At 34.0% G+C, this 25,441-nt stretch overlaps 1 protein-coding gene across 4 annotated transcripts in view; it reads left to right on the forward strand.

The window, feature by feature from the left end:
* LOC127180920 (VPS10 domain-containing receptor SorCS1) overlaps positions 1-25,441 on the forward strand; it is a 204,307-nt gene that overhangs the window by 151,007 nt on the left and 27,859 nt on the right. For all 4 annotated transcript variants that reach the window (XR_007829723.1, XM_051135439.1, XM_051135358.1 and 1 more), the window contains 10 exons: positions 1,158-1,222; positions 4,343-4,461; positions 8,227-8,316; positions 11,996-12,175; positions 14,121-14,267; positions 16,135-16,237; positions 19,104-19,180; positions 22,515-22,606; positions 22,883-22,990; positions 23,758-23,875. Coding sequence is in view for 3 of the 4 variants with exons in the window: in XM_051135439.1 (XP_050991396.1) it covers positions 1,158-1,222; positions 4,343-4,461; positions 8,227-8,316; positions 11,996-12,175; positions 14,121-14,267; positions 16,135-16,237; positions 19,104-19,180; positions 22,515-22,606; positions 22,883-22,990; positions 23,758-23,875 (1,099 nt within the window). In the remaining variant the exon portion in view is untranslated. The remainder of the gene's footprint in view (positions 1-1,157; positions 1,223-4,342; positions 4,462-8,226; positions 8,317-11,995; positions 12,176-14,120; positions 14,268-16,134; positions 16,238-19,103; positions 19,181-22,514; positions 22,607-22,882; positions 22,991-23,757; positions 23,876-25,441) is intronic.

Below are 25,441 nucleotides of genomic sequence, written 5' to 3' on the forward strand. Positions count from 1 at the left end.
ATTAATAAAATATCTTCATGGAGCATGATCTTTACTTATATCCTTATGATTTTTTTTTGCCATAAAAGAAAAATCGATAATTTTGACCCACACAAGGTATTGTTGGCTATTGCTACAAATATACCTGTGCTACTTATGACTGGTTTTGTGGTCCAAGGTCAAATATTGTCTGGTTTTTCATTCAACTTATCATCATCATCATACCTCTTGTATAACACCACAGACTCGTTCTCTTGTTTCATACATACAAGTGGTTCAAGTATGCGTAGTTATTTATTGTAATCAAGATGTCCTCAGAGGAGTTCAGTTTTTATATGACTGTAATATCATTGCAGTGTTCATCTTGTCCTTCTCGGGTGATTGTTTGTACATTGGTCCATTTTTCTTAGTGGAAGCTGTAAGATAATATACAGCTAATCGATTTAAACTCAATATCATGTCCATCCATTTATTTATTTATATGTGTAGCTATGTAATAAGTGGGGATTTATACAGTCAGCTCACATTAATTATCACTTTTGCAAAGTAAACCTCTTCACTCTGGATTGCGGGGGTTAAAACTCTAAATACAGTGCGCAAAAAGGGGTGTAACTGTTTATTGAATTCGCCGTCTGCCTTTAAAATATTAAGGCTGATCCCAGAGCACGCCATGGGATGCTATATTTGTGAAAGCGTCAATACTTCCAATAAGTGTCATGATAAAGTCTTGAGATAGTCTGCTTCTACCTTTGTGTGTTCCTCTCCGGAGCCGCTCTTTCTGATTTTTCAGTCTCGAATAAATATTTCATGCAACAATGATTTTTTTCCACACTAAAAAGAGCGAGAGAGTTGTGTGCGCTGCCTGTGGGTGTTCTTGGGAAGCAAATGAGAAGGGCTTACTTTTAATGATGTCAGGATATGCTCCTTGCTTCTGTCAGAAAGCACAGATAGATGGAGATGGAAGCACAGGCTTAACAGGATAGGCTGTTCTGATGGTACTTTCTCGACTTAACCCGCATTGCTCCTTCGGGAGGCTAACATGGATCTTTTAGCCGGCACACAAAAAAAGGCAATGCCCTTATTTTGACCCATCTGTTGTTGTATGGAAACACAAAGGATTTTCGTTTTCCAAAGCTCATTTATAAAACACTGTTTTTTATTTCCTTCGGGCTCTACAGGTCTAAACTGGGTCTTGATAAAGAGCCAGGCCTGATTCACCTTGAGACCAGCATCTCAGAAACCCGTAAGTCTGAATGGCATCCCTGGACGTGCTTTGATTACATTTCAAGAAGCAATAATTCAAACACAGCACAAGGTAACACTTCGAGGGTTCGAAATAGGCTTCGCATTAAAATGCTAAACGGACGGTTCCGCACCAGCAAATCCATCTTTCCGTATTTGTCGTCAGTAATTAACATTAATAAAGAAACATACTGCACAAATTGAGTTTGTCTTTTGTTTGTTAAACCTATATTTCTGTTGACTGACGGACAGAAAGAGAACCCAGTGTGTCAGTTCTACTGTATTTGGTCCCCCAAAACAGTCAATCAAGTTGAGTGAAGTTTTTTTTTGGACCATTTGAATGTAACATACAAGGGCACTTAGAAAGACTGAGTTTAACATGACATTTCATTAATAACTTACAGGCTACTAGAGATCTTCCTCTCATAGTAAAAGTTTTTTTTATTTAAAGAACAAAAATTGACAGATAATCTACTCACTCCTTGTCATCCAAGATATTCATGTCTTTCTTTCTTCAGCCATAAAAAAAAAAAAAATGTTTTTTGAAGGAAACATTTCAGGATTTTTCTCCATATAATGGACTGATATGGTGCCCCGATTTTGAACTTCCAAAATGCAGTTTAAATGCGGCTTCAAACGATCCCAAATGCGGTTGTAAACTATCCCACCTGAATAAGAAGGGTCTTATCTAGCGAAACAATTGGTTATTTTCATAAAATTAAAATAATTTATATACTTTTTAATCTCAAACGCTCGTCTTGTCTTACTCTGCCTGGACTGTTTTTTCCGGTTCATGACAGTTAGGGTATGTCGATTGTCGTATGTCGTTTGACCTTCTTTGCATGTTCACTTTGCAAAGACTGGGTCCGTACTTCGCCAGCAATGTAGGATGATTTTGAAATGATTTTTGAAGTTGAGGGAGAAAATATGATTGGAGTTTTTTGACATACGATAACTGTCTTGAGTCAGAATACACAGAGTTCAGGGAAAGCAAGACAAGACGAGCGTTTGAGATTAGAAAGCATTTAAATTGTATTTTTTAAAATGATTTTTTAAAATCGTTTCGCTAGATAAAATCCTTCTTTCTTGGCTGGGATCTTTTACAACCGCGTTTGGGATCGTTTGAAGCCGCATTTAAACTGCATTTTGGAAGTTCAAAATCGGGTCACCATATCAGTCCATTATATGGAGAAAAATCTTGAAATGTTTAACTCAAAAAACAATTTCTTCACGGCTGAAGAAAAAAAGACATGAACATCTTGAATGACAAGGGGGTGAGTAGATTATATGTGAATTTTTGTTCTGGAAGTGGAGTTCTTTAAATGTGTTTATAGTAATCAACCTGTAAACGTTAGATGGCAATTGTGGTTATGTACTAAAAAATGGTGTAGATACTTTGAGACAGTTTTAACTTCGAGATTGCTAGTAAATTTCACAAATAATTACAAGTTGACTGCAAGTAACACACTGAATTAAATCATACATTTGTAAAGTAGTTTTTTGTTTTATTTGCAACTTCAGAAAGCAAAAGAATCGAAACCGGTACCACTTTACAGTACGTGTGCACAAATATGCATTAATTCATGCTTAACTAATGCACAGATAATCACGAGTTAATGTATAATTCATGAAGAACTAAACCATTTATTAATGATGACTACATCAGCAACTAATGAACATTCATACGATTCATAGATTAAGTATTAATATAAAAATAAAAGAGATCTGCACTCATACAAATTCAGCCAAAAAGGCTTATTGCATTTATTGCTCAGAGGTCACAAAAATATGTGCAAAAATGTGCAAAGGTGCAGAATTTTTTCAGGTATATATATATTTAATTTTTATATTATTATATTTTTGAATCTACACACCTTATTATATTTGTTTCTACTTGATTGTTGGACGAGTCTTTAGCGCTACAGGCATTTTCTATTCATAGATTAAGTAATAAATAAATTGTTATTATTTAAATGTGTCATAATGTATTAGTTCCCTAATATCATGTGACCCTGTACCACAAAACCAGTCATAAGGGTCAATTTTTTTTAAGTTTTTAAGTAAATAAGCTTTCCATTGATGTATGGTTTGTTAGGTTTGTTAGGACAGTATTTGGCTGAGATACAACTATTTGAAAATCTGGAATCTGAGGGTGCAAAAAAAAAAAATCTAAATATTGAGAAAGCCATCTTTAAAGTTGTCCAAATGAAGTTCTTAGCAATGCATATGACTAATCAAAAATTAAGTTTTGATATATTTACAGTAGGAAATTTACAAAATATCTTCATGGAACATGATCTTTACTTAATATTCTAATTTTGACCCATAAAATGTATTTTTGGCTATTGCTACAAATATACCTGCACTACTTAAGACTGATTTTTTTGGTCCAGGGTCACATATTACATTAACTAATGATGTAAATTCATATGTTAATTACCACAGTGGTCAAAACTATGTACTTCAACTTCCAGTTGTCTGCTTTAATTAAACATTAGCTAATGATTTACAAATGTATCATTATGTTATGACTTTACTTGTTGAGCCACAGAACTATGTAATTGTTAAGTAATATGTCATTGTAGTTATGGATTTTTTAATTGTTATTTAGTCATGTGCAACAAGTAAAGTCATAACAATGATATCTTTGCAAATCATTAGCTAGTGATTAATTAAAGCAGAAACTGGAAGTTGAAATGCATAGCTTCAACCAATAGTGGTAATTAACATATGAATTTACACTATTAGTTAATATAATGTGTTATTAGGGAATTAATACATTATGACACATTTAACTTATTACACTTTATTGATTACTTAATCTATGAATCATATAGAATGTTCATTTGTTGCTGATGCTGTAATTATTAGTAAATGGTTTAGTTCTTCATGAGTTATATATTAACTCATGAATTAATGCATATTTGTGCACCTGTATTTTAAAGTGTTACTGAAAAAACGTTTACACTGTGGCCAGTTGTAACACATATAAATGCTATAAGCGAAGCCCTTAAAGTACTAATGTAATTACTTAATGTTGTACTTTTGGTTATTTTCTCTGTTGTCTGAAAATTGACTGTACCGTCATCTTTTTCTGTCATTTGTCCTGTGTTTGTTGCAGAGGCTCTTTATGTCACATGTAAGCTTCAGAACTGTACAGATGCCAACAAGGGCAAACCTTTTCCTGGCTACATTGACCCCAACTCACTGGTGGTCCAAGATGAGTATGTCTTTGTCCAGGTGAGTCATTTATAGAGGGGAAACCTTTGACTAATATATCTGAAGCAATAATTAATTTTTCTTATGATGTTGCACTGACATTTACAATTCTTGTATCAATATTTAAGTATTTTTCACAGTTCAGTTATACTTGAATTCATTATACTTAAATATATCCTTGAATTTTAATTTAAGCACAAACATAATATTTTCTTTCATTTTATGTTAGTCAAGTACGCTCTTACAGTCAAGTACCTTCATTAAGTAACATTCAGTTATATGTATGCACTTTCCCAAATGATTTCATGGGAAAGTTGTTCTCTTTTAAAAATGCAAACAACTAACAAGTTTATTTTAAAAACGGCTGGAAAACACTGCATGACTTCTTTGCAGATTTTTACAGTCTGTAGAAGTTGGCGCTTGTTGCCAAAAGTCAGAGCCAGTCTGCGGATTTGAGTTTTTTTGTTTTGTTTTGTTTGTTTGTTTGTTTCAGACTATTATTCCAGCTGATTGTTGTGTTCACAATGACATGAAAGTTTGGCAGTGTGTGATCCTCAGTTTAGTGTATGATGCCCATTTTTTTCCCCCTGTAACTATTTGCAAAGTCAGCAAGTGTATGATGCCTACACTGTAAAAAAACATTTGTTGATTCAACTTAAAATAATTTGTTACCCGGCTGCTTTAAAAATTTAAGTTCAGTCAACTCAAAAAAGTTTAATCAACTTGAAATGTTAAGAAGTTATAAGTGACAACTTAGATATTTGAGTTCGTTCAACTTAAAATTTTAAGGCAGCTGGGTAACAAGCTCAGCCTTTAAGTTTAACAAACCAAACAGTTTGTTTAGTCAACTCAGAAAGCTAAGTCTTTCACATTTCAAGTTGACTAAACTTTTTTGAGTTGAGTTGACTGAACTTAAAATTTTAAGACTGCAAGGTAACAAATTATTTTAAGTTGACTCAACATTTTTTTTTTTTTTTTTTTTTTTACAGTGTAGTTAAGGCTGGGCAATATGGCCAAAAATTATCACTATATATTTTTTTCATAGTAGTCGATATCGATAATTATCACGATAAATGTCAAATTTTTATTTCTTTCAAGTTTTTGGTAAAACAGAACATGAAAAAACGCTTCATGTTTTTTTTTTTTTTAATTCTTTACACTTTTTCCAGTCATTTTTCCTTAACAAAATAAATATCTTAATAGAAATAAAAATATTTTTTTTTAGTTCTGCATGTTTTAATAAATAAAATTGTCTCAAATCAAGAAGCAGGTTTGTGTTGCCTAATAATATTAATAATAATATAACATTTTTATCTCTTAGAAATACACATTTGATAGTAGCTTGAGTTAGGATACAGATGTAGATTTATGTTCATTATCAAAATCAGTAATATCTGTAAAAAAAAACCCTCATTTTTGGTGAAATTTAATTATTCTCACTGTTTGAGGTTTTTTTTGTTTTGTTTTGTTTTGTTTTGTTTTGTTTTGTTTTTGTTTTGTTTGTTTTTTCCATAGTAGCATACATTTAGATCATGATAATAACAGTTGAATCCACAAATACGGCTCCTCAATTCCATGGTAAAAATATAATATTGGTTTCTAGGTATTTGTATGAAAAACAGTCTAAATACATTTAGTATAAATGCATAAACGCTATAGCTTAATCACAAAAAAAATACTGTAATTATATTCCATTACTCCTCCTTAAATACATTTAATACATATCTACATTAATAATATAATAAAATTTGACACAATATACCGATATTTTTGACACAATACCACTGTGCCGTTAGTGCTACTACAGTAAATCTAAAGTAAATTATGGAGTTTTGTAGATTTAAAAAGCCTTCTGTCTGTATCATTACGCACAGTGTTTCTCCTGTTTGTCAGTGCTGTTTCATCTGGCTTAAACAGAGTCATTTGTGAATTCAAGTGCTTCACACTGGATCTCACCACACTGTTTAGTGAACACGCCGCACGCCGCACCACTTTAAATGACTAGCGCTCTTTCGTTCCACCTTTGCCACACAAACATTTATCTTTTATCGAGGAAGTTTATGCCTAGTGTTTTAAAATCTGCTCAGATTTTAACAGTTGTGTAGTGTATTCCAGCCTTAAAGTGATAGTTCACCCTAAAAATGACAATCCTGTCATTAATTACTCACCCTCATGTCGTTCCAACCCCTAAGACCTTCGTTAATCATTGGAACACAAATTAAGATATTTTTGAAGAAATCCGAGAGTTTTCTGACCCTGCATAGACAGCAGCGTTCAGGTCCTTACTTTGCATACTTTTTGTGTGCAAAGAAAACAAAAATGGGCCATTCCACCGAATGGGAGCCTTTTCTGTCCCCAGGACATAACATGTACAAATATGCATAAAAAATTTACTATAAAATACATTTTATTATTAAGCAGTGTTCTGCACATTAATCTGACTGCACATTTTAAATATTTAATAAAAAAAAAAATACTAAGAACTACCTAAAACACTGAAAATATAGCATTTATGCATGTCCCCAGTGTCTAACGCTACATTTTAAAATGATAATTTCCGTTTAAAAACCCTACAGAAATATTTTTTATTTTGCATTTTTGTGTACCTCCATATCCCATCTGTGATTTAAATACATTTATTTCAAAATAAATTTATAATACTTTAGATAAAATACACATTTTAGTCATGTGCCCAGGTTTTCACTCAGTCCCATTACCCTAACACATTCCCCCCCTCTAAAAAACTGGGAAAATTCCACAAGACACATTTTCTGGATCTTCTGAAGGCAATGAAATGACCGAAAGCATGTGGTCTTGTTTTCTTTTCTGTATATTTGACGATATTGTAATGGTGGCAGGGAGTGTCATTATAAATATTCAGTCCTGTTACCTAAATTATTTCTTAGATGTTACTTGTTTATTGAAAAAAAATACAAATATTTAATGAATCATTATCATTTGCTGAGTGTCCTCATAATATTAGAATGTACTTCATGTGGGTTTATTTTATGTACTTGCTTTTACCCTAAAATCTCTGTCCTGTTACTCATATACTCATATATCCTATACTCATCTATAGTAACTGAGTAATAATAACAGGAATGAGTGATTTATTAATATAAATATTAGGCTACATCCATATTAATCTAGATAAGTTTGAAAAAGCATCTTTTTCTCAACGCTTTGGCCTTTTGTCCACAATAAGACACCATTTTTGCCCAGAGAAAACTTGTTGCATTGTTGTTTTACATTATGACAGAAAATGTACTTGCAATTTCTGTCCTGTGGCAATTATGTATTAGACCCAAACATGGAATGGTATTTGTGAATGGAGTGTGACCTGCGCTGTAAGAAAACAATGTCCACAGAAAAACTGAAAAGGCATTATTTGTTAATATAATTCGAAATGTCTTAATTTGTGTTCCATAGATGAACAAAGGTCTTACGGGTTTAGAATGGCAAGAGAGTGAGTAATTAATGACAGAATTTTTTTGGGTGAACTGTCCCTTTATTCTTAATACAAGGTGTAAACAGGGTCTATGAGGTGTCTTACTGGGGCAAATTAAACCAGAGATAGAAACTAATCCTCCATATTTAGTCTGTGTGGTGCATTTGGCACAGTTTCAACCGCGATTCAATTATGATAACGTGATTGAATTGCGCCGATCATATCGCAGTGCGTAATGTGAGCCCTAATATGTGACCAATATCCTGATAGAACTCAAAATGTTACTTCTTTCTAAAGTGTCTTTGTCCTGTCTATTTGTGATCCCTCCATTACCCAAGGTGTCAACCGGTGGTCGTCCAATCTACTACGTGTCATCCAGGCGAGATGTGTTTACACCCATGAAGCTTCCCAAATACACCCTTCCAAAGGTAGGCTAGCTTATTCACACTTGCTCGACACGAAGTCAGAATCTGCCACGCTGTGACAGAGTAAACAGACATTGCTATTTCAGACCCAGATCATCATGTCCCTCGATGTTAGCCTTTGAAGCTTCAAACCTTTACAAAATCCGATTTTTCTCTCCCTGGCATCTGGCAGGCTCTTACTTCTGAGTGAGCGAATTCAGGGACGCAGATGCTACCGCGGTCCCTCGCCTCTCAGGATGCTGTGTTATTATTCAAAGCTTAAAATCTGCTGCGCTCATATGACAATTAAACATGTTTTATTCAATCAAGCTCTCGGCGCTCCTTTAAGCACACACCCAGCAACCCTCGCGCGGTCTGGGGTAGATGAAATTCGCAAACTGCCAGCGTGTGGTTTTGTTGCATTCGCCCAACTGACAGGCTCAATTTAAGGCTAATAAGAATATTTGCCGTACGCTGGAGCTGTGAGCAAAACAAGGCAGGTGAGAGTAGGGCCTGATACTGATTATTAATCGGATTCAGCTCAGTGGGGTGAAACCGCCACTGCTCTCCAGCTGTCCCCAGCCATCCCGGCAACAACATTCATATTCAATCTCACTTGATTAGAGGCAAAAATCACATTAAAGGTTAAAGTCATCTTCCTCTGATATATGCAAATGAGAAGGGGAAAGGTGTTTTGATGTTTTGAATATTAAAAGGCACTTAAGTTGTTTGGCGTTCGGCCTACTTTTTCTTTCGGATGACGGAAAAGACTGAATAGAGTTGTTAAATCATTTGAATGGCTCAGTTATGAACCGCACTGGAGAATGCAGTCGGCTCATCAAGAGAATAAAAGACGATTGGAGTTCAATGACTTCAATTTTATTGACGAAGTCTACATCATATCAATAATAAATATAGATATGGGCAGCTAGATGAAATATCATATATATCAGTGGTTGCAGTGGTGTTCTGAAATGAGGAGGTAAAGTCCTTTTTTGTTTTAACATCAAATGTAAATGCATGTCCCAGTTGTATTTTCTTACATCAAGAAAATACAACATTAAATAAACCCTACTTACACTATCAGAAAAAAAAAGAAGATAAAAAAAGAATATATATATATACAGTGGGTACGGAAAGTATTCAGACCCCCTTACATTTTTCACTCTTTGTTATATTGCAGCCATTTACAAAAATCATTTAAGTTCATTTTGTCCCCTCATTAATGTACACACAGCACCCCATATTGACAGAAAAACACAGAATTGTTGACATTTTTGCAGATTTATTAAAAAAAGAAAAACTGAAATATCACATGGTCCTAAGTATTCAGACCCTTTGCTGTGACACTCATATATTTAACTCAGGTGCTGTCCATTTCTTCTGATCATCCTTGAGATGATTCTACACCTTCATTTGAGTCCAGCTGTGTTTGATTATACTGATTGGACTTGATTAGGAAAGCCACACACCTGTCTATATAAGACCTTACAGCTCACAGTGCATGTCAAGAGCAAATGAGAATCATGAGGTCAAAGGAACTGCCTGAAGAGCTCAGAGACAGAATTGTGGCAAGGCACAGATCTGGCCAAGGTTACAGAAAAAATTCTGCTGCACTTAAGGTTCCTAAAAAGCACAGTGGCCTCCGTAATCCTTAAATGGAAGACGTTTGGGACGACCAGAACCCTTCCTAGAGCTGGCCGTCCGGCCAAACTGAGCTGTCGGGGGAGAAGAGCCTTGGTGAGAGAGGTAAAGAAGAACCCAAAGATCACTGTGGCTGAGCACCAGAGATGCAGTCGGGAGATGGGAGAAAGTTGTAGAAAGTCAACCATCACTGCAGCCCTCCACCAGTCGGGGCTTTATGGCAGAGTGGCCCGACGGAAGCCTCTCCTCAGTGCTAGACACATGAAAGCCCACCTGAAGGACTCCAAGATGGTGAGAAATAAGATTCTCTGGTCTGATGGGACCAAGATAGAACTTTTTGGCCTTAATTCTAAGCGGTATGTGTGGAGAAAACCAGGCACTGCTCATCACCTGTCCAATACAGTCCCAACAGTGAAGCATGGTGGTGGCAGCATCATGCTGTGGGGGTGTTTTTCAGCTGCAGGGACAGGACAACTGGTTGCAATCGAGGGAAAGATGAATGCGGCCAAGTACAGGGATATCCTGGACGAAAACCTTCTCCAGAGTGCTCAGGACCTCAGACTAGGCCGAAGGTTTACCTTCCAACAAGACAATGACCCTAAGCACACAGCTAAAACAATGAAGGAGTGGCTTCACAACAACTCTGTGACTGTTCTTGAATGGCCCAGCCAGAGCCCTGACTTAAACCCAATTGAGCATCTCTGGAGAGACCTAAAAATGGCTGTCCACCAACGTTTACTATCCAACCTGACAGAACTGGAGAGGATCTGCAAGGAGGAATGGCAGAGGATCCCCAAATCCAGGTATGAAAAACTTGTTGCATCTTTCCCAAAAAGACTCATGGCTGTATTAGAACAAAAGGGTGCTTCTACTAAATACTGAGCAAAGGGTCTGAATACTTAGGACCATGTGATATTTCAGTTTTTCTTTTTTAATAAATCTGCAAAAATGTCAACAATTCTGTGTTTTTCTGTCAATATGCAGTGCTGTATGTGCATTAATGAGGAAAAAAGTGAACTTAAATTATTTTAGCAAATGGCTGCAATATAACAAAGAGTAAAAAATATAAGCGGGTCTGAATACTTTCCGTACCCACTGTATATATATATATATATATATATATATATATTTTTTTTTTTCCCCCTTTTTTAATGTATTTATTTATTTATTTATCTATCTAAAGCCAGGTATGAATCTCATCAAGTTAGTGTTTTTAAGCATTTTACAATTTTAAATTTATTCCAAAATAAGCAATTTAAACATTATATTTTATTTGTTAACTTTTGAGTTTTTTGGGATCATCAGTCATCAAAGCTTGGTAAATATTAGTCACAGACACAGAAACTCCCACAGATCATGTTTTCATTTTAAGTAGAGATGCACCGATTGCAATTTTCTGATTACCGATTACTGGTAATTATCAGTAATTATCTGATTATTTTTGCAGATTCCGATTTTCTTTCTAAGAACTAGAATTGACAGCATATACAAACAAAAATCTATAGAAATTATTAAACATTACAATTCCCCCAATCTGGACTAAGTTACAGAAATACTCTCACTCTCACAACTCTCAAAATAAAGTGCTCTGTGACTGGAAAGAGGTAGAAATTTTAATTAACTGAAAAGGAGCTGCTGTATATAACAAAGCAGATGTCATTTCCCACTATGTTTATAAATGGTTGTTTTTTCCCCCTAACTTTATTAAATGTGTCATCTTGCACATCAAATTCATACATTGTTTCAATTATTTCAGTTAAGATAAGAAACTGTTAACTCCATCTTTCCACTGCAGAGGAAACAGAAGCTGAATCTTTAAGCTTTACCAACATAATTTTCAAAAAACACAACTGAAGTAATGCAGCTATTCTGGGCCGCACCAGTCAACCTAGTGCATCAGTTATAACCCACTATTATAAAACGTTCCTTGTCAGTTTTATAGACTTCTTTATTGACATGTTTATACCAATGTTTGGATAATGCCAGAGGCAGAATATTCTTTTGTCACAATAAATCACAGAGATCTCTTTTATGAAATGTCTTTTCTTTTTTTCCCCAGGATCTGCATGTGATCAGTACAGATGAGAACCGGGTCGTGGCGGCGGTTCAAGAGTGGAACCAGAATGACACTTACAACCTGTACGTGTCAGAGGCCGGAGGCATTTACTACACGCTGGCTTTGGAAAACGTCATGAGCAGTATGGGACCAGAGGGAAATGTCATGATAGATCTATATGAGGTACCTCTCCAAAACAACCAACAGCATCGTTTATTTTCCACACTGCACTCATGTATGCTGATTCAATATCACTGCTTCATGTTCACATTCCTCTGGATATTAAAAGCATGATCAGATTGAATGCAGTAATTAATGCTAATGGAGTGTAGTGCTAATTGATTTAATAGCAGTGTTAATTAATTAAGGTATTCATTACATGACTATCAGTGGATTATTTAAACAAGGAGCAGTTAGGAACCCAGAATACTCTCTGTGCATCTAAATGTGTACAGTGTTAAATATGATAAAAGATTTTGCACCATATTACACACCTCATTAACATCTCATGTTGTGTGTGTGTGTGTGTGTGTGTATATATATATATATATATATGTATGTGTGTGTGTTTGGTGTCTGTGTGTGTGTGTGTGTGTGTGTGTGTGTGTACTGATGTTAAGATAATACATATATTTAGAAAATATATGTATTTTATTTTATTTTATTTTATTTTTCCCAAACTGTTGGATAGTAGTGTATGGTTTTAACAAAAATATTATGCATTTGTCTTCAGTGTTGATAATAATAAGTATTTTTATTTTATTTTATTTTATTTTATTTTATTTTATTTTATTTTATTTTATTTTATTTTATTTTATTTTATTTTATTTTATTTTATTTTTCCCAAACTGTTGAATAGTAGTGTATGATTTCTAGAGCACCAAATCAGCGTGTTATGCATATTAAAATGATTTATAAAGGATCTGAAGATTGTAGACTATTAATGACTACTGAAAATTCATTTTTGTCAACACAGGGGGACAAAAAAAAACATTTTAAAATATGTCATAATAGAATAAAAAACAGTTATCTTAAATTGAAATAACATTTTTATGAAATCAAATAATATTTAACTCTTTTATTGTATTTTTAAGGAAATAAATCCAGTATAAATAATAATGCTAATAAATAAATAAATAAATCCATGCCATTCTACTCAGATTTCAAACCACATATGGCTATAGAGAAAATGATTTAATATTTCTGGGCTGTGAAGACTACAAACAACTAAATGCATTTGAATATAAAAACTGTTTTTCAGCCTGTCTGAACAAAACCGATTTCCTATTCCTGATCTTCTATTGGTTGACCCTTTCAGCATTTAATTCTCATCAATGCCTTTCCAAATACATGCATCCGACAACATACCGTACAATTTGGGAGCAGGTAGGGCTTTGGAGTGCTTTTAGTTCACAAATTTTCATAGTATTACAAATTGTTCTGATAGCGCTGCCAACGCACAAAGGCACTGCTGGACTGAAGCCAGTGATTAGGGTTTGGGTGTAGACGGCTCGTCTTTTGAAGAATCCCCCGGATCTCTATTCATAAACGTCTGGATGGAATGGCGCACGCAGCCGCGCATTGCAACAGAGGCCAGCAGGTGTCAAGCTATCTCCTGATCAAATAATTAAACTGTTGATGATAGCAACCCTCATAAAATCACATTTGGCCCTTGGATAGGCTGAAGAGTCCGGTGACTTGATTGAGGTCGCCACCTCCATGTAACATATGCTAAAATCTCAGCCGTCGGCTAGATTGAAATATTCGTCAATTATTGAATAGTCAGTGCCCTCCGAGTCCCATCCCGGGCTGCCTCGCCTCCTCTCTAGTGCTTCCTGGTCCTGAAGAGATGTCACTTCTGTTCATGACGGACATGGATTACCTTCTCGTTCCCTTACATACACCCATTCCACTCCAATAGATAGATCTTACCAGGGACTGCTATATGTACGGAGCTTTTTAGAAGTTCACTTGGCTGGGTTTGTGCTCCAGGGACACGAAGTAATAAATGCATTACAGGGTTTTGTCTTTTCTTTCTATAGGAGGAAATGGTGCAACTTTAGGGATGTGATTATTAGTGATTTATCTCTTTCTCATTACCTTACTTTGTTTGTGTTCCCGTCCCTAGGTGGCTGGAATAAAAGGCATGTTCTTGGCCAATAAGAAGCTAAATAATGAGGTGAAGACATACATAACCTATAACAAAGGCCGCGACTGGAGGCTCCTGCAGGCACCCTCGGCTGATCTCAGAGGAAATAGGATCCACTGCATGCTGGTGAGTAGATGTGTGGAAGAACAAAAAGAGAGAGACTTGTCCAAAGCTGACCGTAAAGTATTTGACATTCATAGATGATTTTTATAAGGTCAGTATACTTTCACAATAGCTAACTTGTCAGATTTTAGCTTTTGAAGCTACTTTACTGTATGTCCCAGAGGTTGATTTTTATTAAAATGAACAGATTTCAACACATTTTTTTTCCCATCACATCTTCATCATTTATTTTATGCTTCTTTTCGTATTCTGCTTGTTTTATTGCCTCTTTGTTCTAGCCCTAACCCAGGCATTTTAATTTAGAAAATGCATTATAGAATATGAATCCTTTTGTTATGTGAACAAAGAGTGAAATTATCATAAACCATTTTAATATGTATCATTACAACAATTTCACCCCTAATAATGTTTTTTTCTCGCTAAAACTTTATGCATACAAAATCAAGATATATAATATTTTTTGGTATGAACTTTTTTTTTTTTAATTTAATGCACAACATCTATGAAATTGATGAGTCTTGAATGAGTCTGAAATTTTAATTCTATCAACATCATCTACATTGTTGAATGTTATTAAACACAATTTAAAATTTGTGATCAGTGTTCTTGACAAAAAACATAAAATATGTTTGTTTCCCTTGGAAATTAACTGAAATAAACAATTATTAAATGATTTAAAAATTAAATAAAAAAAATGAAAATAAAAATTAAATGAAATTAAATTATTAAAGTTAAAGTGGAGGTGTGAAATTGAATAATTAAATTAAATCTACTTTAATTTATTTTTTTTATTTCATTTAATATATATATATATATATATATATATATATATATATATATATATATATATATTAATAATTATTTAATTTCAGTAACTGAGTAATTTTGTACTTCCACTTTAAGGTATTTTATAATTTTATTTTATTTTATTTTTTAATTTAATTCCAGTAATTCAGCAATTTTGTACGTCCACTTATTTAACGTAGTTTAATTTAATTAAATTTAATTTGAGTAATTCAGTATTTTTGTACCTCCACTTTAATTGATTTAATTTAATTTAATTTAATTTAATTTAATTTAATTTAATATGGTTTATATCCTATTTAACTTTTATCTGTAATTTTGCACCTTTAATTTAACTTTGATCATCTAATTTAATTTAACAATTTAATATTGTTTATTTCTGTTTGTTTTTTAAGGCAAAACAGCTTAATCGTTTATATTTTATTTTAATTAAGCAATATAAAGTTTTCAGTTTTTTTTTTTTTTTTTTTTTAAAGAAACATTAGTTACATATGGTCACGCTTGATGTTATTTTGCACAATAGCTCCATAATATAAAAAGTGGATAATATGGCAACAGAATGTGCATTCCTGTGGACACGGGTGTCTGGAATAGGTCTACGTAATCAGTGCTGCTTGTCATTTCGAATGACAAGACATATATTTCATTCCGTGGAGATATTATCCATCCCCCGGTGAATGGCATCCACAACCCCTCCAAAATGCAAACAAAAATAATTACCCTTTGATAAACTCAACTAATTAATGGTCCCACTGTTGGCCTTGCCTTCACCATCCATTACAGAGCTATTTGTTAGAAAATGTCAAAGTTTTAATAAACCCCTAAACAACCCTTGCAACATGTGCTTACCATTGGCATTTCCAGACTTATAATGAGAATTGTGTCACTAAAGGTTATTCCAATCAGAATTAATGTTGGGAGGGAAAAAAGTCATAAGCCTTTGCTTTTTTAAATGGGATTTTATTCGAGGCCAAGCACAATGACAGTTTAGTGGAGGCCACACACTGGGGGTCGTACCAATTTAGAGACCCTGTTTGATCGAGATGATTGTTTGTGTTGCTTCTAGCCGTACTGCTCTCTCCATCTTCACCTGCACGTATCTGCAAACCCGTACACATCCGGAAATATCGCCAGCAGAGAGTCGGCCCCTGGAATCATAGTGGCGTCAGGTGGGTTTGTATTATCTAAAACAAACACTTTTGCATATGTACAGATTTTGTCAAATTTAATAGTATCATTAATACTTAATACTATCTATCTTTGTATGTATTTCCCTCATGTTGTCTCATTAAAAAATCATGTGAAATTGCGATTATTTTCTTAATTTGGAACGGCCTTAATTTAACAATGTGTCATTCTATTTTTGGATCCTGCTTTAATCTTTACAGAAGCATTTCAAAGTTAAAAAGACACACTAAAAAAAAAAAAAAAAAAAAAAAAAGATTAATAAAACTGAATACTCAAAAATTATTTGTATATTTGGTTTGGTTACAGACAGGTAGAACAATTGTCTAGATGACAGGTACTGGAAGAATGAAATATTTTTGTGTGTGTGTATTTCTCGTATTCTTCCTTAAATCCGTGACATCAGTTTGGTTTTTTTTGCAACTCCAAAGCGAAGCATATTTAAATTCCTTTCATCTTGAGCGCTTATGACACTGTTATTGTTGAAGGCGTTCATTTTGCACTGGTGGAGAGCAGGCATCTGTATATGGACTATAAACAAGATTAGTGTCGTGCTAGCATAAACAAATGGAAATGCTAAGTGCTACTCTTGAGATTAGCGGCAGAGAGTCTTTAGAGTGTTCTTATTATACTCTCTCCATCATCTTCTGTTTTCACAACCGACTAACTCTTCCACCACTTCAAACTTCAAATGTTTATTTTATAAGATTGAAAGCGCTTGTCACTTTTTCATTTTACTCCTTCAGGCTTGTGTCTTCCGTGACGCTCGCCGACTATATTGCCTCCGGTTGCACGCAGATAAAATATAAATGTCTTGGCACTGTAACTATCTGGATAAGTAATCCTAGGAGGAGGCTGACTATTAGATATTAGGCTCTAAATTGACGTTTAGTTGATTGATTTGATGGTGGAAGGGTTGTGGGGATGGCACAGACTTCCTTGAGTTGCTTAGCTTATTAGATAGAGAGGTTTTCTAGAACTCCTACTTACTGCCTCATAGGGTCAGACCAGACACATTTTATTACACATGATGAATCTGCTGCTGTAAAAATCTATCCATCTATCTATCTATCTATCTATCTATCTATCTATCTATCTATCTATCTATCTGTCTATCTATCTATCTGTCTATCATCTGTGTCTATCTACCGATCTATCTATCTGTCTATCTATCTATCTGTTCGTCTATCTGTCCATCCATTCGTCCATCTGTCCATCCATCATTCTGTCTGCCTGTCTGCCTGTCTGCCTGTCCATCCATTCTTCCGTCCATCCATACATCCATCCATCATCCATCATTCCATTCATCTACCATTCTGATCCATCCACCCACCCATCCATCCATTTTTCTGTCTGTCCGCCCATCCATCTATCTGTCCATCCATCCATTCATTATTCTGTCTGTCTGCCCGTCCATCCATCTATTCATTCATTATTGTCACTGTCCATCTGTCCATCCATTCATCCATCCATTATTCTCTCTGTCCATGCGTCAGTCCATCCATCCATTATTCTGCCTGTTTGTTCATCTATCCATCCATCCATTATTCTGTCTGTCTGTCCTTCCGTCCATCTGTCCATCCATCCATTTTTCTGTCTGTCCGTTCATCTGTCTATCCATCATCCATCCATCAATCCATTTTTCTGTCTCTCCGCCGTCCATCTCTGTTTATCCATCCATCCATCCATCCATCCATCCACCCATCCATCCATCCATCCATCCATTCATTATTCTCTCTGTCCATTTGTCCATCCATTCATCCATTCATCTATTCCTCCATGATTCTGTCTGTCCGTCCATCCATCCATCCATCCGTCCATTATTCTCTCTGTCTGTCAATCTGTCCATCCGTCCATCTGTCCATCCTTCCATTATTCTGTCTGTGTGTCTGTCTGTCTGTCCATCCATCCATTTATTATTCTGTCTGTCTGTCCATCCATCCATTATTCTGTCTGTTTGTCCATCTATCCATCCATCCATCCATCCATCCATTATTCTATCTGTCTGTCAGTCTGTCTGTCCGTCCCTCTGTCTATCCATCCTTTATTCTGTCCGTCTGTCCATCTGTCCATCCATCCATACATCTATCCATTATTCTGTCTGTCAGTCTGTCCATCCATCTATATATTCATCCATCCATTATTTTGTCTGTCTGCCCATCTGCCCATCTGTCCATTCATCCATTATTCCGTCTGTCCATCTGTCCATCTGTCCATCCATTTTTCTGTCTGTATGTCCATCTATCCATCCATCCATTTTTCTGTCCATCTATCTATCTATCTATCTATCTATCTATCTATCTATCTATCTATCTATCTATCTATCTATCTATCTATCTATCTATCTATCTATCTAGTGTATAGATTTATCGTTTCTTGTGCATCATTTGAATTTTTCTCATTGAAACCTTTTTTTAATCCTGCAGTACATAATGGAACAAAACCAAGTTACGTAAGAGTTATTCTGTCACAGAATATTGCACACACTACAGCGATATGTGAAAAAGTGAACAAGAGTATATGATCTTGTGTAGCTGCCATACTCTCTTATATCCCCCACAAATAATGTGCTGACCTTGTTTTTACAGTCCAAAAAACATGTATTTTCTAACCTTCAAACTAGTCTAGTCAACATTAATAATCACAAATTAGGGAATGCAGTCATTTCAGGTAAAAGATCAAGAGAAATACAAGTTTTGACAGAATCCATAAAGCACTTGCCAGCTTCTGGAGTAGAGTATGTATGACTTTTGTGACGCACTCAATCTTCATATTCATATAGCTTTAGTTATCAACTCTCTATCTGCTTCGGTAAGCATGACTGTAATTGTTCTGCTCTTCTCTCCATAGGTTCAATCGGTGCAGAGTTAACGAGCAGCAACGTTAGCATGCTCATCACATCCGACGCTGGAAACACGTGGCGGCAGGTGACTCTGACCGTGGGGTGTTCAGCCAGATGGGGGTGGGCAGTAATTTCACCACTGATGCATATCTTTGAGCGGATAAATCCATGTGCCGCCTTTCAAAGCCGATAATCAAATGACACCTTCAGAGAAAACTAAATTCAATGACATATATGATGCCCGTGGGTGCATGTTTGATGATGCGATTTAAATTTATGGGGCCAGCTGTCTAATTAAAAATGGAGAGCTCAAATAATTAAGAGAAAATTGATGTGGCAAAAAGTTAAAGCATGCTGGGTAGGGCACGGGTTTGATGTCATATATCTTGTCAGTAAGAATTACAATCACTGGGATTTTGAGAAATAGCATCATTTCAAGGACAGCAGACCTGTGGTTGCCAGCTTTCATCTAATCAAATTGAAAGCCCTCCCAAGAAGAGTAAGGATATGAAATATTGTCATAACTCAGCCAATCTGACATTATGAATGAAAATAACACAGGAACATATGCAACAATGGCCTGAGACACATACGAGCAGAAGTACATAATGTAAAGTTTTCTTTTTTTACATTGGCGCTAAACCAGCAAACCCACAATCATTTCAGAAATATACAGTCCTCATTTATTATAGATTTATGTAGATCAGAGCACCAGGGTCAGATACATTTCTCGGTTATAATGACCCTAGTGTGGCTTGTAGCTTGGTTGATCCAACAGTGTGTTCACAGCCAAAGGAAAATAAAACAGACCCCGCACAGTATCCCGCTAACATAAACACCAGCCTCATAATCATCAGCCCATGAAGTACTTAAGCCAATCAGATGGTGTTTTTCTCCACTTAAACAGACTTGCGTATGCTAAATGCTTGAAGCCCCAAAGCCTAAACTCAACAGGAACTCATATCAGCAAGAATTCACAGCACATACAGTGAAGTTATCAGTGCTCTAGGGCAAACAAATGGAAACTGCTAATGAGGGCCTCAATTTTCAGTTCAACTTTGCAGTAGGTCAACCTAGCATCTGGCTGGATTTTTCTCTGTAAGGCAATTACTTGTTTCATACATGTTTGCAGCAACCAGCAGTTCTGTAAAGGTGACTGCAGGGGGTCATTTCTTTAAGGCTTGTTTTTTTTGTTTTTTTTTTTTTTTTTTTTAGCTCTATTTTTCTTAAAAATATGCTTGTGTGTACTCTCAGAAGAAAAGCTATATGAGCTGTCACTGGGGCAGTACTGGGGCAAAATTAGAGTGTTAACGCATGCAATTAATTTTTCCAGTTTAATGGCGGTAAAACATTTAAGCTTCAATTGCACACACAAATGTGGCGGTGCGCACTGTAGCCTGTATCATTTCATATTAAAGCGCTAATGAAACTACAAGCATGCATGTCAGATCCGCGTCACTTTCAGCAGTGGCAGCTCTTAAAGTAATAGCAGCCAAATAAGCTAACAACCCAGCTGCTGTGATGTCTGTTAATCAAAGAACAAAAGCTTTAAAGATTGTTCTAATATTTAATTTAGTAAAACTTTACTTAAAAAGTAAAACAGTTTTTGATTAACTATTCAATTTCTGTGTATCTCCTACTTGCTGAAGTGCACAGGTAAATAATGGGTTTATGTGAAGATTGTTTTAAGTTGTTATTTTTAGAAGTCTAATAAATGTTAAAGTTGATATCTCTCAATTATAGTGTAATGTTGGATGGCTATAGTCAATGATTAAATATTAGGAAAAAAATAATTTTTACTAGAGACATCAGTAATATTGCTATCAGTGATACCTTCAGTCATAAAAAAATATTGAATTAATATTAAAAATACACTGTATTTATGTGGTTCCCAAATTAATTGAAAGATTGAATGTGACATCAGTGCAACATAAAAGTATATTTAAAAAACGTTAATGTTAGGTGGGATTACTTACATTTTTTTTTTTTTTTTTTAATCAATGGACAGCACTAATTTGTACTAATAAGTACAACAGATTTCATAAAAATGCTATATTGATTATTTACACAATGCCTAGAAGATTACTAGGATGGAAGCAAACAGGTTGAAAATAAAGGGTTAAATTTAGCATTTGCATTTGTTGACAAATTGCTTTGTTCATGTAGATTTTTTTTTTTTTTTTTTTTTGTCTTTTGACTTTTTATATTATCAGTTTCAGTTAATGTAATTTAGTCAAACAGGATAGAATGCTTTGAAATAGGGCTGTCAAATCAATTAATCACATCCAGAATAGAAGTTTGTGTTTACATGATATTCAGATGATATGATTTCTTAAATACATACGCATACGTGTATTTATACATACATATATACACAGTGCACACTCATATATTATGTTAACACAAACTTTTATTTTGGATGTAATTAATCAGGATGAATCGTTTTGACAGCCCTGTTTTAAAATGAGACAAACCAACTAATATCATAAAATATCACTGAATTTATCAAATTGCTGATACTCGCTGATTTGTACTGTTGTCTGTTGTTTTAGATTTTTTTTTAGCTGTCTTTTGACTCTTTTTATTATCAGTTAATGTAATTTTGTCAAACAGACAGGATAGAATGCTTTAAAATAGGGCTGTCAAATCCATTAATCGTGATGAATCGCATCCAGAATAGAAGTGTGTGTTTACATGGTATTCACATGATATGATTTCTTAAATATATATGTATTTATATTATATTATATTTATATTTGTATATATGTATATACACAGTACACGTATATATTATGTAAACACAAACTTTTATTTTGAATGTAATAAATCACAATGAATTGTTTTGACAGCCCTGTTTTAAATTGAGACAAACCAACTAATATCATAAATATCACTGAATTTATCTAATTGCTTATACTCGCTGATGTGTGTGCTGTTGTTTTCTGTCTAAAATAAAGTCAAAAATGATTGAAAGTGACATTAAGGTCACAGGAAATACCTATACAATGATTACCAATTAACAAAAGTTTGTTTGCTTAGAATCTTTTCATGAAAATAAAAACATAAAAATGTATACACCTGGAATATTTATTTATAAATTGCTTTGTTTTATATATGGCATGACAAAATGGCAACATTTGCTAAAATCCAAGTATTATAATTGGTTCAAATGTACCCCATGTTCACTTAATTGTGATAAAAGGAAACTAAATATATATTTATATATTAGTTATATTTTATGCAGGCTTTTAATATATAATGAGAATGTCAAAATGAATGGAGCAGCCTATAATTTATACATTTATTTATTTACTTGTTTACATACTTATCTATTTCTTGATATTGGACATCTAGGGCACAAACACACATACACACTCATATATTCAGAATGTTTAAACATTAATCTTTGTCTATTCCAGATATTTGACGAAGAGTACAGCGTGCTGTATCTGGATCAAGGCGGAGCTTTAGTGGCAATTAGACACACCCCTCTTCCCATCAGGCACCTCTGGTAATCCTGCACCAGTATCATTACTAATATTCCACGCGTACGTTCGTAAAAGATGAGTCAATGAAATTGCACCGAGCTGACTCACATAATCAGGGGGAGTGTGAACATTCTCATTAAAGCCAGTAGACTGTGTAATACTTTTGTCTAGTAATCTAGATTAAATGTCGGAAAGGCGCAGTAAAGTCTTGTCTGAATTATTTGCCAGCTGTGTGTGGAAATGCAATCTTTTCTACTCTGTATCGAAGTTTCAGGTGTGTGCTGCTGGTTTCTATGCAGGTTGAGCTTTGATGAAGGGAGAGTGTGGAACAAATATAGTTTCACTTCATCACCCCTGTTCGTGGACGGGGTCTTGGGCGAACCGGGCGAGGAAACGCTTATAATGACGTAAGTACGATGAATACGCAATATTAATACATTTTGACTGTTCTGAAATGGGAAAACGCTGCTTGAAATATGGTTTACATGACAAACAGTGTAAACCTCAAAGGATGGAACAGAATCTGACTTCATATCTCACAGTTATGGCTATATTTTGATTAACTGTCCATTTATCTCATGTCACAGTGTGACTGTTTCTTATTTTAAGCTCTGTCCCAATTGCATGTTTTGCTTTTATAAGAATAAGTAATTGTACAAAAAAAAAAAAGAAAAGAAATGTGTGAGTATAAAATGCTCAGTGCTTTGCTTGATTTGCTTGGTGATAAAAATAAAGCAATTAATGATAAACCAAGTGATTTATTTTTAGACCTTCCGGTAATGAATCACCTGTTTGAAAAGGGAAGTCATTAAAACCATCATGCCAGTTCTGATTTTCCATCATCCCGAATCCGGGCGCAACCTAAAATTATTTTGAGAAGTATTTCATGAAGTTTTCCTTTGTAGGATATTCCTAGATACTTTCTGCTGTCTTTCTGACAGGCCCTAAAAGTGTCACACTGTTCTTGAGTGTCAGACTTTCTCAATGCGAGTTTCCGACTTTTTGTTGACAGTTTGACGCAGGTTTGCACTGATGTGGTTTGACTTGGATAACATTGCTAAGCATTTCCTCTCCCTGTCCGCTCTACATCTTTCTAATCATTAGAGTCACCGTGCTCTCGATATGCCAGCGCTCGCCAGACATACAGCGGCTGATGTTGTGCCTTTGTTTGCAGGATCTTCGGTCATGTCAGTCACCGCTCAGAATGGCAGCTGGTAAAGATAGACTTCAGGTCTATCTTTAACAGAAGATGCATCGAGTCTGACTATGTGCCATGGGATTTGCATGACCAGGTGAAAAATTATTTTATTATTTTTACGTCAGTCTAAATATTTGCCTAAATCCTTGTTTCACACAGTGTTATGTATTTTTATCTCTTTTTAAAGAGGAAAATGCGTAATTCTTTCAAATAAATAAATAAGTGATGAATATGTGACCCTGAACCACAAAACCAGTCATAACTAGCACGGGTATATTTGTAGCAATAGCCAGCAATACATTGTATAGGTTAAAATGATTGATTTTTTTTTTTTTTATGCCAAAAATCATTAGCCATCATGTTCCATTAAGATATAATAATGTAAAAAAAGATAATGTAAAAAAAAAAAATATATATATATATATATGACCCAATTTTCAATATTAAATGCAATTAAATTAGACATGTTTTCATAGAATCAGTGTTATTTCATTGAAATTCTATTTTAAGTTTTATTAATATTTTGAATTAGTTTTTGTTTTCAAATTTTCTTTTCATTTTAAATTTAAAGTTTTAGTAACTTTGTGTTTTGTCATTATTATTTATGTTTAAATATGTCTGTTAAATTGTTATTAATTTTTATTTAATTTTAGTTTTAGTTAAACAAGTTAAACTAAATAAAAATGAGAAATGTTGCCCTATGTTGCACTAGCATAAACACATTAAAAAAAGAAAAAATTAAGTTAGTTTTAGTTTTTATATTTTCTGTTTTCATTTTAAATTTAAATAAAGTAACTTTGTTGTGTATTTGTCATTTTTATTATATTTTGTAAATATGTCTGTTCAGTTTTTTTTTAATTATTTCTATATAGTTAGTTTTAGTATTAGTTACTCAAGTTAAACTAAATAATAATAAGAAATTTTTGTTTTAGTTTTTAGGTTTTTTTAATTAGTTTATATATATATATATATATATATATATATATATATATATATATATATATAGTTAAACTTAAAGTCATTAATTTAGTTAAACTAAAAAATACTAGCTAAAAACATGTATTATTAAAAAAATATTATTTAATTTTAGTTAAACAAGTTATTAGTGAAACTAAATAAAAATGAGAAATATTGTTTTGGCACTAGCTAATTTATATATATATATATATATATATATATATTTTTTTTTTTTTTTTTTTTTTTTTGTTTTCATTTTAAATTGAAATAAAGGTTTTATTAATTTGTATTTATTTAGTTTTAGTTTTAGTTAAACAAGTTCAAATAAATAAAAATGAGAAGTTTTAGAAAACTATAATAACCCTGCATTTAATATACCATGAATTAAATAATGAATTTTGACAAAAGCATAAACTTTTTGTCAGACTTATTTAACTGAAAAATAGGATTTATATAATTGAATTTATATAATGTTTAGTCTTAAGTTTGCAAAGTGTGTCACTGTCACCAACAGGAAACACATTTTCAGCTTATTAATTTAAAGTACAAGAATAGTATCTTCCAGGAGGAAAAAAAAAATGTTCTAAATTCCCTCAGGCTCCATTGTGACAATCACGCGGCCTGTGTAAACAAATCTCCCCATCTTAAAGTCATTAATGCCCTCTACTCAGCTTCTATACTGCATCTCAAGCCTCAAAATTAA

This window comes from Labeo rohita, chromosome 1 (assembly GCF_022985175.1).
Source record: "Labeo rohita strain BAU-BD-2019 chromosome 1, IGBB_LRoh.1.0, whole genome shotgun sequence".
NCBI classification, from domain to species: Eukaryota; Metazoa; Chordata; class Actinopteri; order Cypriniformes; family Cyprinidae; genus Labeo; species Labeo rohita.